The 15,436-nt window shown below is 28.5% G+C and overlaps 1 protein-coding gene across 1 annotated transcript; it reads left to right on the top strand.

The window, feature by feature from the left end:
- The first annotated feature begins 35 nt into the window (after positions 1–35).
- Positions 36–14,873, top strand: LOC128395263 (uncharacterized). Its single transcript, XM_053355668.1, has 3 exons — positions 36–642; positions 4,586–5,631; positions 13,846–14,873. Exons 2-3 carry the CDS (start codon positions 5,176–5,178, stop codon positions 14,086–14,088), a joined length of 699 nt encoding a protein of 232 aa, XP_053211643.1. The 5' UTR covers positions 36–642; positions 4,586–5,175; the 3' UTR covers positions 14,089–14,873.
- The last annotated feature ends 563 nt before the right edge of the window (positions 14,874–15,436 follow it).

Genomic DNA, 15,436 nt, shown 5'->3' with positions numbered 1-15,436 from the left:
GTTTCGAAAATGAAAAAAAAGTTTCTCTATTGATAAAATTGTTTCGTCTTCGATTGAAGTAGAGACGAAAAAGTTTTTCCATTGAGTAATCGCCTTAACGAAAGTGTTTACTAATCATGATCAACGAAAGTTAAATTGCTGCGCATGTGATTAACTAACAACGATTTTAACAGTTACAAACTAAACATTAGATGACAATGAATATCATGGTAATATTAATATTCAGTTACGGAAGAAAAGTTTTTTTTTAAAATTCTAATTGGAAACAACAAATTTAAGTTAATTAAACGAGTCAACAATTAGTAGAAAATTTTCCAAATGAAAAGAAAAAGTTTCATCATCACAATTAAGAGTATCAACTTTATCTTGATTAACTTTCCATGTTATGTTTCTGTGTAATTATCAACACTTGGAACAATTAACTAATTGTTATCACTATTTTCACCTTTCACTTTTTTCATCGAGTGGACAATTAAATTTAATCTATTGACCAATTAAAGGATAAAAAGAAAAGTTTTTCCTTTTTAATTTCATTTAACTTGTTTAATTCAATTTCTTTTCGTTGGTTAATTGTTGTGTTTTGGACTTGGACAACAATTTAATTGATTATTCATCATTGAAATTAATAATCTCAATCGAAAGGTAATTATTATTATTATCGTTTAATAAACAATTAATATTGATTGTTATTTTTTTCTTGTCTCTCCTGTTCAACAATATGAATAACAATCAATTAAATTACAATTAATTTTTCATTAACCTCAAATTATCATGTAGTCAATTTAATCAACTGATTTAGTTAATTGTTGGTCCATATTAATCTAGATCTATATTGATCATTATCGTCCATGAATATTATCAACTGATCAGAATCAATCCTATAAAAAAGTTAATCAGTAAATTCATCGATTGATTTTCCATTTGTCTTAATTGTGATTAACCATCAACATAACCAATCAATTGTTTCTTTGATACATTTAAATTGTTACAATAATATGATTAACCACTTTAATCTAAATCCTCAGGATTTATATTGTGATTTGTTCATTGTCAACAATTAATCCAACTCATGTTTTCCCTCAAGAGTAACAATTAATTAACTGTGACAATTTAGTTGATCAATTTGTTTCAATAATTAGTAACAATAACTAATATTTACCTTGGAGTCTTTAATTGTTAATAATTAATTGTCAAAACATGAACCGACTTTTATTGACTTTGAATGATTAACTTTTGTTTTCTTGTCTCTCAATATTTATTAGGTAAACAACTAAGTAATGGCCAAAATTTTTTCGAGCTTACATTTGGCTTGATTGTTAGAAAACTTTAGATTTTTGATTAATAAATTTAGTATAATTAGAGAGGTTAGATAATAAGCTTTAACATGATACATAAATGATCATTTTAGGATGATTAGTTTAATTACAATTTAATTTTATCTAAGTGATAGAATTTTGTTTTCGATCTTTTTATTCGGAGGTCATTTTTCGATGAATATTGAACTTTCGAATTAAAATTAAAACAAAATATTCTTTGATTTTGAGCTACTATTGATAATTTGAACAATTAAAACGATCAAGTTCAAATTTTATTTAAATTTAATCAAAAAATCATTTACCATTGAAGAGACATTGTCTATGGAGATTTTTACATGAAAATTGATTCTAAATCAAGAACTTCATGAAAATCGGCTCTTTATGGAAAATCAATGGTAAATGATTTTTTGATTAAATTTAAATAAAATTTGAACTTGATCGTTTTAATTGTTCAAATTTATCCAATAGTAGCTCAAAAATCCAAAGAATATTTTGTTTTAATTTTAATCTTCGAAAGTTCAATATTCATCGAAAAAATGACCTCCGAATAAAAAAGATCGAAAACAAAATTTATCACTTTAGATAAAATTAAATTGTAATTAAACTAATCATCCTAAAATGATCATTTATGTATCATGTTAAAGCTTATTATCTAACCTCTCTAATTATACTAAATTTATTAATCAAAAATCTAAAGTTTTCTAACAATCAAGCCAAATGTAAGCTCGAAAAAATTTTGGCCATTACTTAGTTGTTTACCTAATATAATAGTTGATTAACTTTCAAGTATTACAATAATTAAACTAATCATAATCTATACAATAATTAACAAGCTGATTACTCTTGTCAGGTTTAATATGTAAATTGCCAATGAAACTAATTAATTAATCAAGAATAGAAAGTCACTACCAATTAAAGACAATTTTGCTTGATTGAGAAATTAGAATTGTGGAAAAGTTAAACTAATCAATTGTAACAATTTCTGCCTTACAGATTATAATTAAAGTGACACTTAAATGTATCATCCTAATCAACGATTAGCAATTTGATTATTGAGACAATTTAATCTCCATTAGCAATATTAACCAATACAAAACTAAAGTAATCAAGTTAAGTGTTGAAGTTTTTTTTTGTTTCAACGGTGACAATTAATCAACAAGTTTTACCGTTATAACAAAAAAACTACAAATTCAATTGTTATATTGATAGTAATTGTCTTGGAGTGATTGATTGTTTCAATAGATTGTTATTTCATGATTAAAATGAACCACTAAGAAAATATTAAAGAGCCACAATTAACTAAATTGTTACAGGTAAAAGTTAAATTTATCCATCATCACCATTTAGATGGCAAAGAATAGATGAAAAAAAAAACAAAACAAATCAATCAACTAAAATTGATAAGGTTTAATTGTGATTAACAATTGTGATACTTTTTCACCTCAATAGTTTCATTCATAAATCTCATGGTTGAAACTCAATAAAAAAAAATACTATGATTTCAACAGGTATATTTATATATATCATCCAGGTAACAATATTGAATATGAATGATTATCATCATGGTGATGAAAAGATGATGATGAAACCCATCAAATTTAATATCAAATAAGGTCAATGGTTGTCAAGCTTACAAATAATTGGTAAGGATTCATTGATTGTCCAGTAAATTGTGTTGGGCAAAAGTCACGTTAAACTGACCAACAATTAATATCTAATAATTTTGATGATCCAGAACTTTATTATCATTTTCCTTATCACCTTCATTAGTATATGTTTGTAATATTTAGTTTCCTCATACTGATTGAACAATTTAACAAATTTTACTCTTCACAAGCTTAACAATTAAACTTGACCTTTACGCAAATTTGATTGCTGATTGTTGATTAAACACTCATAGAAAATTGTACTTTGATTGGTAAATAATAATATACATAAAAAGAAAAGCAGAAAAATAAAAACTTTACCCTGTAAACACCATCAACTTGATTATTATTCATTGTTCAGGTAACATTCATGATAATTAGGTGGTTGATGTTTGTACATTTATTTAACTTGTTAGTTGATTGTTTTGATTGTTCATGTTGTAATTTTTTTGTATATTTGGATTGGCAATCCTTTCAGGCATGAGAATTCATTTGAATTGATAAACATGATGATTCTGCAGTTATACTACAAGAAAATATATCAAAAGCCTTAAAGGTGAATTTTGTATATTATCATAAAATACGAAATTCATTGAATTCATGTTTATCATGGTAAATGAATGAATACCAAAATTTTCAGCCCACTTCCTACTGGAATTGAACTTTTCCTTAGTAACATTTGGTTTTCTGTGATATTTCAAATCAGAAAGTTATGACTAGATTGATGAAGAAGTAGAAAATTGCTTTTATAGTCAATTGAATATTAAACTAGTCCAACTCCAGAATTAATCAAAATTTTCATTGATCAACAAGTCGCATGGTTAATCATGATTATCCTGGTTGATTATCAGAACGTTTTTTTTTGTTCCCTGTTCTTATCTTACCCAATGACCTGATTGGGTTGAGCTCAATCAACATGGTAAATAATAATAATATCAACATCTTTTGATATTAATCGTATTTATATAAAGATACATTTGATTCATGTATGAATATACATGATAATGTTTTCGGAATCATGTTCATCTTATTCTGAGTAATTATTTGGCCATTGAAATCGTTTCCATAAACTGATAACTTATCAGTCACAGTCACTTTTACCTACCAAAGGGATTTCGACAGGAAAACATGAATTATCAGCAAATATCAATATCATGAAAATGAATGAAATTAAGGATAAATTCTGAACAGATAAAGACAGAAAAAAATCAACGTTATTATCAATATCTTTGGTAGATTGACTTTAACTCTTATTATCATGATACTTTCATTGAGATAGATTGAAATTCTCAGAGTTAATGTTTGAGAAGTTCTGATCAACTAATATACTCACACACATACAATTTAGATTAATTCGTTTGAATTTTTCTCTTCAAAACTAACAATTCTGGTCAGTATCTTCAATAGTAAATAACAATCAATAATTAGCATTGAGATTTCGTAAGAAATTAACTTGTTCATCTACATGGCGAATATATTTAAATATAAACCTTGTTAATCATATTTGAATCTATTTTTAGAATTGTTTTGATTCTGTATGTGAAGAAAATTGTTAATTTCGATGAAGTAATTTAATTACTTTTTCTTGTTTTTATTTTATTTTTCATTTGTTTCCTTAATTAGTCACAATAAAACTGGAAACATTGATTTAATCATTATCCAAGGAGCAACAATAAGTGTATATGTTTAATTACTTCCTACGGTAAAATAATAAATATCATCACCAGCATCCTAATCATCTTCAAGTGATCTAACTAATTAGTTAACTAGATTGAAAGGTTTTCAAGGAGGAGCAAAAATTTACCTTCAATTTAATAGGAAATTCCCATTGAAACGATAACCTCTCAGAATTTTTCTAAGAAAATAGAGAAAGAGGCTGAGAGAGAGTGGGAGTTGGGGGTGAGAGGAAGATACAAGATACAATAAATTCATCATCATCATCATCTAAATCTTCATAAGTTTCCACCAGTTTAAGTGTATTAACGAGAAGAAAAAAAAAGACCCCGAAAGACAATAAAATCTCAGGTAACATCATAATCTTCATTCTGGAAAACGTAATCACCAAATAAAAGACACAGAGAGAGAAACAAATTAACAATTAACGGTGAATACCTTGAGGAATATCATCCGTAGGAAGATAAGAGGAACAAGATTATCATCATTGACACAATTTCCCATTGAAAAGATACTCAAACAATCAAAGGAAGGAGAAAATGTTACTCTCATCACTTTTACCGTTATTATTGATAGTGTTTCAATTATTTGGACCATCTTCATCATCTTCATCATCTTTGTATCCTGTATCATCCAAATCATCATCATCATCATCATCGCCAGAGAGATTATCATCTTTATCATCTTATAAATCAGTTTTATCTTCTCCATCTGAATTAGAAACAATCTCATCAGAATCTGAGCCATCAGCATCAGCATCATCATCATATGCATCACCTTCATCATCAACATCAGTGACCCATGATAACAATCAGGTTAATTATTTAACAAAAACCAATAGACTACAAAAGACAAAAAATGTTGACTTAAGTTCAACTCTTGAGTGTCATAGACGAGAGTTCACCTTTAATGCCTCTAGAAGCGATAGCCTTGGTCGTAAATGCTGGGGACTGGTCACTGCAATGTCCTGTTGGGGACGATGCGATTCAAGTGAGGTAAGAAATTGAAACTGTTCAATAGACTGGAGAGAAAAATTTTCTACAGAAAAAAAAAGATTCATCCTGAAATCTCTAGTTGATTTTTATCTTCATATTATCGTTACTCAGCTTTCGGAACTTTATTTTTTTCAACTTTACACTTACAACTAAAAATAAATTAAACTCCCAAACCCTTAATCGCTTATTAGATTGTGATTAATGTCAATCATTAATATTGATAACTTTTCGTTAGTATTTTCAATTCTCAATATGTAAAGCTGAAGTTTCATCATGAATACAGATTAATAAATTCACTTTCGTCACCCTGATGAGTGAAAAATGATAAATTATTTATTTCATTTTTTGCATATTCTCAATCATAAGGAGCAAATATTAAAATTTATCAGAATTTATTAGAATTTATATTCACCATGAATAAACAGGGCAACAGAATTGATCAGTAATCAGTAACCTGGTTATTTCATTCCCAACTACCGATCAAATAATTGATCACAATCAGTGGTTAAATTCAATCTCCTGATTGATCATGTTCATCTTTTTTTTACCATCATTCAAAAACTCAATCACAATCGTAAACCTTTGACTTGATTTTCATTGATTTACTTTCATATTATTTAATTAACTGATTATAATCTGAACTTCATGAGATAATCATAATCAAAAGGATGAATGGATAAAAAATCCTCTCGATTACAGTTATCATTTTCATGGTATTCATCATGAAAACTTGAGATTCAAATTACCTGTTTACTTATCATGATTTTTATTTCCTTTAATTTCATCATTACGATTCCATGATAATAATCACAATTAAATTGAATCACATGAAATGATTAGGAGAGAAGATAAATTGTGGAAATTTTTTTCTCCATCTCATCACAATTACTATTGAATTTAAAGTAGATTATTATTGTTAGCGGAAAAAAAAGTTTCCATCAAGAAGATGATCAAATAATAGATGATGAATCTATTCAGTGTTCATGATAAACTTTTGAATGAACTTTTCCACTGAAAAAAATAAATAAATAACAATTACCAATTTCTGGTTGATAGACAGAGACAATTAATTGGAGTCATTAAATTGACCCAATTTGTCAACTTTAATCAAGATAATGATAGAGAATTAGATTTGATTGTATTATTATCACATTTCAATCTTTTCCCATGTAAAAGTTTACCTCAGAATTTGAGTTTTATCAGGTGATGTAAAACTCTGTAGACAGAAAAATATTATCTCTGAATAAACATCATGTTAATCAGACTCAGAGTTTTCTTAATAGTTTCATGGTGATAAAAGTAAACCTATTGGAAGGTTAATCATGAACACAAAGGAAGAAGGAAAAAACTTTCAACAGAAAAAGAAGAATGAAAAATGAGATTATCAGAACTTTCATCCTGAACAAATGATTATTTACATGGTGAAAATATCAAACATATTCAGAATCTTTCAACACGCTGATTAAGTGTCAATCAATCAGTTCAATATTCAATTTATTAATCAACTGTAAATGAATTTACAAGGAAAAGGAATTAGCATACAATGACATTTAACAATGAATTCTCACCTTTGCCTGCAAAAATTTTCACCCTGAACTCACCAAGAGATAAGATAACATTGAGAAAACTTTTGAGAAAGTTTTGTTAATCATTTACTAAATGCTAATAAATATATTTACTTTTGATTAATATACTTATCCTTTTATTAAACAGTGTTACATGATAATCAGCACAATCATTTATTCAATTAACTTGAATAAGATTTTTCTGGTGATTTTAATCCAATTACTTTAAGACAGTAAATTAACAATAATGATAATAATTTTTACCGTTACCTTTTAATGATTACCTTTTATCATCAGGTTTACATACTGTTAACATTATTCATTCAATTTTTGTTACCTGAGCTTTAACAAATACAGGTAATCATGATAATGATAGCTATTTTCATCTTTGATTTGATTCCGAAAATGGTATGATTAAGGTTGTAATTTGGCTTAATGGTTGATTAATATCACTAAATCTGTTGAATTGCACTACTGTGCTCATTACCACTGGCTAGGTAACAATAAGTGACCATTATTTGGTCAGTTTGAGTTTAGGAATAGGTACATTATGATGAGACTTTCGATTAAAAAAAGATTTGAATTGAACTAATTTCAGCAATTTCGGTTTTTATTTTGAATATAACTCATGCAGTTAAGATAATTCGAGAGCAACAATGTTATAAAACTACAACTTTGGGAGCTTATAACTTCTGAATCATTGGATCGTCCAAATTGGATCATTATAATACTTCTGCTTACAAGCACTATAAAATATCGAGAGATGAAAAGTAGACTCCTTTGAAACTAAGTACTTAACTTTCCGTTTCCACACTCGAACTGGGGCGAAATTCATGTTAAGATTGCACAACTTTGATCTCGATTTCTCGAGAACCTTACAGTAGTTAAGTAAAGGCCTATTCCAGCACGAAACTCACACTCCAGCATATAAAACTCTAGCACAAAAAACACTGCAGATCAGTTTAAGAGTGAAATTTTTTAATGAATTTTTTAATGAATTTTTTTGGCGGCAAATTTGTTAGTTTTAAAAAGTTTAATTTAATGAAATTAATGAATTTTAATGAATTTTAAAATAGAAATCAATATGTTTAAAGCCCTTTAGGGTTTTCCTAAAATTTCTCAGGGTTAATGGAAAATTCTTTTTTCATCTTTTCCATCACCCAGCTTAAGAAGCTCATCTCTTCTTTACCTTCATCACCTTCCTTTAATTTTATCGTAAACACAAAAAAAATTTTCTTTTCTCTGTATCAATTTTGTGACAACCATACACAGTGTTTTCACACCGTGAATACTTCCAGTTATTAATTTCCCATAGATGGCACTGAAGTCACTTTCACATCGCATACGCGAATCGTACACGATTATCAAAAATCTTTACACGGTGTAAACACCGTGTATGCTTGCCAATTAGACTTCTTAATCTTTTTTCACATATTTACTATTTCTTTCCATTAATTATAATTCCTAACTCTAAATCCATATTTACTCTTGCCTTGACCTTGAGGCTACTTCTAAATCCTTTCTCAAATCTCATTCTAAGTTCTCATGCCAATCTTAATCCTAATCTCTGACTTTTCTCCAGATTAGTTATAATTAACTTTTCTCCTATTTAAAGCAAAGGTCCAAGTGGAAAAGGAGAGTTGAAATATTCTCTTCGATAGAAGAACTTATTCTTTCTCATATTTGAATTTACAATAAAACTAATTGAAAATCAACCTTCGTTGTGGTATCACTATTCTTCTACTTTGAAATTCTTATTTTTAAATTGTGATTACTACAAATTTTAACATTGATCTTAATTGATCATTTTCTCTGTGGAGAGCCTCATTTTTTGTGCCTCTTCATTGAACAATTTATCTATTTGTGTTACTTGTTCCAACAATTGGTCCATAGAATTTTTGAGTGTTCGATACTTTTCGCTTCAACGACGACAATTGATACAGTATGGAAGTACATGGTTGTGAGTCCATTTAGTTTTGTATATATTGGTGGGAATAATTCAGGTTCGTAACTTGTATCTTTTTTCAATAAGACTGTTTCAGTTTTTCAGTATTGAACCTTACTGAATTATAACTTGATGCTGTTATATTAGATATACTGATGGATGTTATTTCGTGATCAGAAACGTTTCCATTAATGTCAGAATTGTCATAGGTAGACTTTTGAATCATGTAGCTGTGATTTTTCCTGATGCAAAAACTAGCAGCACACCATTTTCAGTTCGTATAACTTGAGCATTGAACTTTTTCTTTCGTTGAGCATTGGACTTTTTCTTTTGATTTGCATTATCGACTTTGATGTCTATTGGTCATATTGACCATATTGAAACTATATTATCAATACAATAATTAGGCCAGATTTATTTGGTCAGACTTGATATTTGTAATGCTATTAGATGAATAAATAGATAACTGTTACCAAAGTTTGTAGAGACAAAGCAACAAAGTACTTAGAATTATCGGTTATCATATCGAACAATTATCTTCATGTAATTGACTTCAATTATACAAAATTAAAGATCAGTAACGGTGTTACCGAAATCTAAATAAGATTAAATTGAGTTTTTATTTTGCCTGTAGCAAATTTGTAATAATTGTGAAACGACCTGAAAGTTAACCAGCATTTGGTGGCCCAACATATTATCAAAAAATATTGCACGTAATACTAGTAGTAAAATGACTGTTATAATTATGAAAATGATGATTCGTAAAATCATGTTATCTTTTGTGAGCGACATCGTATCAAATGAGCTGACTACTGTACAGCTCATCCTCTTTTATACTTATTTTATGAAATTTAAATTTGCCACCGAAAAGTTGACCCTGAAATATTCGAATATATGGTCAACGAATGTTGGTATTGTTTCCTGAATTGGTGAGAAAACTTTAATCTGGAGTGTTAATTTGTTCCAGAGTTTGATGTGCTGGAGTGTGTGTATGTGCTGGAAGAGGCTTTTTCTTAACAGCTCCTTACGTCTTAGAAAAAAAGCTAAGTTTTTTTGGACTCATCTCTATATTTACTTTCTTATAACTTTTACAAATTTGTGTCTAAAACTTAAGGTTTGTGAGATATTCACCCATTTTTGGTCTCCGATATCTGGTTCAAAAATTATAAGCGACCAAAGTTAAACGCATAGAATCAAATCACTCGCTGTAGAAGGTCAAGCAAAATAGTTATCAAAAAACAGCTCAAGTTTAGCTATAGAACTATTGCTATGTGCTAGAGTCAGTTTAGTTTACTTAAATAAATTCTTGACTGTGACCTGACAAGACGAGAACTTTTCGAAAGAAAAATGGCCTCAATTTCATATTCTAAGATAGAAAAGTTTATAATACGAAAGCTGTCGTCAGTCAATAGATCATAATAAGAAATAGTACCATCAAGGTTAATTTGATTCAGATCTGTGATAAAATTTATTGTTTATTACCGGAAAAAGAAATAATTAGTTGTTTTTTCCAACTTTGGGTTTTTTCTGAGGAAACAATTAAAATTAAATTGATGATGATGAGATTATCTCATCAAAACAAAACAACAAAACTCGACAAAATAACTATAAACGCAACCAGATTAGAGTTCAGCGTAACGCCAACTGGCAAAAAAAAGGAAAATGGAGGATGAAGATGAGGACAAAGAGATGAATGAGTGAGGAAGAAGGGAGAGAGAGAGGGGGAAAAGTGGTCTGGTAATAATGATGATGACGGTACCAGGTGGATAAACAAGTTTATCCACCTGGTCGAGTTTATCAAGACACTCCTTCTCTTTCTTTTCTACTCCTTCCTTCTCTTTCTCCATTTGATATAAAAGAAATTGATGAAAAAATAAAAATTCATTAAGTCTTAAAATCTTGAATAGAAAAGGATAACTTCAGTGAAGAAGTTTACTTTTCTCTCTCTCTTTCTCTCTTTCTCTTTTTCTTTCTTTTCCCCCCAATTGTACAATTTAAATGTAATCTACAATTAAAAGTTATATAAAAGTTAACCAATAATAAAAGTTTTGTTCAAAGTTTAAATATAAGTTAAATTGTTCATTAAATTGTTCATCTCTAAATCGAACCTGTTACAAGATCAATCATCAGTCTTAATCTTGCACAGAAACTGAATCTCACATTGATTGCACATCAAGTTCTAACCTTTGACCTGTGTTGAAACACAAGACAATCTCATTTTCACTACAAAGGAGGACATCAAAAAGAATAGGAAAATTGCCCATCGCCAAAATTGGACAAAGTAAAACTTTCTGAACTAAACTTGACACGCTGCGTTTAAAGCATGGATTTTTATTAATGCGTAGCATATTTACTGCTAGGACTATTCTATCTACTTAACTGACTTTGCGGGTTTTTTAACCAGCTGTCATGATAGATTCTTAATCAGCAAAAAAAACTGAATCGATTTCTTATCTTATCTCACTGCTTTAAGACCTTCTTCATAGCAGCTAGTTATCAAGAATATGCAAACATTAAGTCGGTCCATTTCGTGGTCTAATCAGCTCAGGTTTTCAATTTATTCATGATAAGAAAATAAATCTGAGTCAACTTGACATCTTATGCGGCTACCATTAAGGCCTGAAACACTTTCAATCGCACTTGCAGCAGTTCTATGAAAAAATGGAAATATCTTAAAAAGTAAAAGCGATAGCGAAAATTCGATGTCATTTTTGAATTTAGCATAAAAAGTTGAGTCAGAAAAAATCACCAAAAACTTTTTTTGTGCACGGGCAGATTTTGATATGCCCCTTTGTTTTGATTTTTTCATCTTCATCTTTATCTCTCTTATAAGTGTCTCCATAATCATCTTCACTATCTAAATTAAGATATACTATCTCTCAATGTAACATTGATTAAAAATTTGTGAATTATAATCAGTATGATAATTTGTTAATCATTTGTGTGTTTCATCAGCATTAACACACAACCGAATAGTTAATCATCATGTTTGTATAAAAAGTTCATCAATAAATTGTATTACATTATTACCACGATGAAATACATGATAGTAACTTTTTTTAACCTCATCATGCATATTTACCACATGGAACTATCATGTAAACTATTATCATATTATTATCCAATATTCTAGATGATAGTAAATATATACTTTGATAACAACAAACAAAGTAGAGATGAAAAAATGATGATGAAATTGAGAGAGAATCATTCTTTATTTTGATACTTGAACTCAGAGAATACGAGAAAAGAATTGAATAACTGGGATATTATCCAGAATGCCAAAGAAAATAATGAAGAACGGTTGTTTGAATAGTCTCGGAACTTTTTTTCCATTTTATTATAAGATTATCAATGTGATAATAAATTTGTGAGAAATGTTGGTGGACCAGGAGATAGTTTTGGGTGTTCATGGGACTGAATAAGTATTAATAGTTAAGTAATTTGTACATGTTTCATAACTTTTGGTGCTGGTTGCTTGATGTGAATATAAGTTAAATAACTTTCAAAATCACCATGGAAATCAAGTCAATCTTAAATATGATCAATTCTGTGCTTTGGTTTAAATAACTAGAAAGTATTCAGTTATTGAATGGATAGAGTAAAGTGAGACAGGTAAAAGTTTATTTACACATTTGAAATGAATCATAAATGTAACTGTAATCATGATGGAAGGAGATAAATATTATCATGATGAATTCCTAAAGAGAAAACAATGAAACATTAATCTGATAAGATTTTGATGAATTTTGATAAATTTATGGTATTCAGTTTATCATAAGAATCATGAATGATTCATGCAAGTAAATTTTTCAAATTCTGATGAGAAACAGATATTATTCAGTGTATCTTTTTTATGTCAGGGTATGAATACTTTTGTAGTGATTCAAATTTCAGGCCCTGCAATTCAGAGTGTGAAACAATTTCGACTCAATTATCTCCACGAATCAATTGTAATCAACAAATTGTACACCTTCATGTAATATTAGTTGCTATGGATTTAATAAGAAATATGAATCTTCGAGGAAAGGAAGATGAAATTTTGAATGATAGATGAACTTTGATGACACTTTTCTCAGGGAAAGAAAATGAGTTTATTGTAAACCTCTGAGTTACTCCTGAATTCAGCTTCAGATCAATCATTTAATGAATTTAAACACCTACGAGATTATCAAATTGCTCATGAATCCGTGTTTATATTTTCTGGAATAAGATTATGGACTGATAATAACAGGTGAATAATTAACTTCATAAATTCATCAGCAATCATCAGTTTATCGTAAGGAAAATATCAACAAAATACTATCATTAAGATGCAATTGATGAGGAAAATTCTTAGACAGGAAAAGGAAATGACTTGCAATCTTTTACTTTGTTTACAAACAAATTTGATTCCTTTTGATTTGTTGGGACAATTTATTATCACGTTGAAATAGATATTAAATGTTCAAATGGTGAAACATGATGAATGCTGAGAGAGAGAGAGAGAAGTAGTAAAAATGAATAAGTAAGGGAATAAATTATTCATTGGTTATTCATTCAAGAGAAAAATGAATTGAACAGAACTTTTGATCATTAAGTATTCGATAAGAAGAGAAAAATTTTATGTAACATTTTATTCATTTTCTCTCCATGTTATTACCTGTTCGAAAAGGTTCAAAATAATCGTTCTTTTTCTCTTTTTTTCTTTTTTCACCAACACAGATTGCAGATTATAAATTCCCTTATAAATTATCCTGGCATCCACTTTGTATTCATAATCGACGACAGGTTCGAAGCGCATTATTACTCAATTGTGATAGAGGAGTTCATCATTCCTTAAAGGTTTACAAATACGTAGATGCAGTTAGTTGTAGTTGCCAACGTTGTGATTCATCAATCGCTAGTTGTGAAGGTGTTGATGCCATCGGAAGGTATTTGATAAGATCATCAATCAATGAGATGTAATTGAAAAGACACTTTTTTTGCTTCGCTTGTTTCCAAACAACGGTAAATAATCAACAGATAGAGAAACAATTATTCACTTGAACATCTTTTATCAAACCATCATCACAATTATTGAAATCATAATCATCATCATAGTCTCCATCAGTATATGAAAGTAAAGGTAAATCTCAAGATGAAGATGAAATTGGAAATTTGGAAGATTTTCAATTCTGCTTTCGAGAGCTCAAACTTTCAGAATTAACTTGAAACAATTGAGAAAAAAAACTTCATCACCTTATCATCAATCTCACCATCAGACTGAGTAATTCTGGTCACTTGTGAAATACAAAATGAGAATACATTGTAACAAAACATTGATAACATTGAATACGATTGTAATTGACTGAACCACAAATGAAAATACAAATGAAAATAATAAAGCAATTGAATAGTAAAAATATTGAAATTATGAGCACCAATTGATTATCATCATGAACAATAAATAATAAATTTTTCCCTCTGCTAATCAACTGTAACGATGCTCATGATACTTAAACATTGTATTTAAATTTTGTGCAATTATCGTTATAGTTTTTAACACCAATCGAGATTATAAATATAATATATTAATTTCCTCTTCTTATTGTATCTTGTTTGTTTCTCCTCCCTGTTTACTTTCATCATGCTAAACCTTTGTAACCTTTATCATCATGATATTCATCCATTAAACTTGAGCATCTTCATCTTAAATACTAAAATTATCAATATATAAATACACACAAATCGCAATAAAGTGAATCATTTGCAGAAAAAAAAAATCTTTTCTCATATTTTTTGCTCAGAACTTTCATCTTAAACTAATCATAAGCATGTCAACTTTATCGACGAACTACTTTTCTTGTAGCTCATTCACCAATCAGAAATTCGGGAAACTTTACAATCGGTTTCGTATCTTGAACATCAACTTCATGAATATTATTTGAGACTAATTAACATCATTAAGAAAATCGTGATATTAATTATCTCAATACTAATTGAAATTCTGATTCACATGTAAAAGATTAGTGACCACACCTTAAAAAGAAAAGTTAACTCAATGAGATCTCAATTAACATAGATAATTATTATCATTCGATATAATAACCTACTCGATAATTAATACATATTAATTATCAACTAAACGTGATTAAAGTAATAATTAAGCTCAATTAATTGGTTTCATGTGATCTCAAATCATTCCAAGTATCAAATGAGAAACAATCAAAAATTATCAATAAGATTATGAATCATTATTAGATCATTAATACTTTGGCATTATAATAATAAAATTAAGAGACTTGGTTTATTTAAATTGATAACTTTTTATTGG

Source organism: Panonychus citri, unplaced genomic scaffold, assembly GCF_014898815.1.
Source record: "Panonychus citri isolate SS breed McGregor unplaced genomic scaffold, ASM1489881v1 Contig00141, whole genome shotgun sequence".
NCBI classification, from domain to species: Eukaryota; Metazoa; Arthropoda; class Arachnida; order Trombidiformes; family Tetranychidae; genus Panonychus; species Panonychus citri.
Note: the sequence above shows the minus strand (reverse complement) of the source record. Positions and strands in the feature narration are given on the sequence as shown.

Excerpts from the sequence above, each read along its gene's own strand:
- LOC128395263 (XM_053355668.1), top strand. The coding sequence starts at position 5,176 with ATGTTACTCTCATCACTTTTACCGTTATTATTGATAGTGTTTCAATTA. Across the intron at positions 5,632-13,845 it reads GACGATGCGATTCAAGTGAG|ATTGCAGATTATAAATTCCC; the intron begins GTAAGAAATTGA and ends TCACCAACACAG.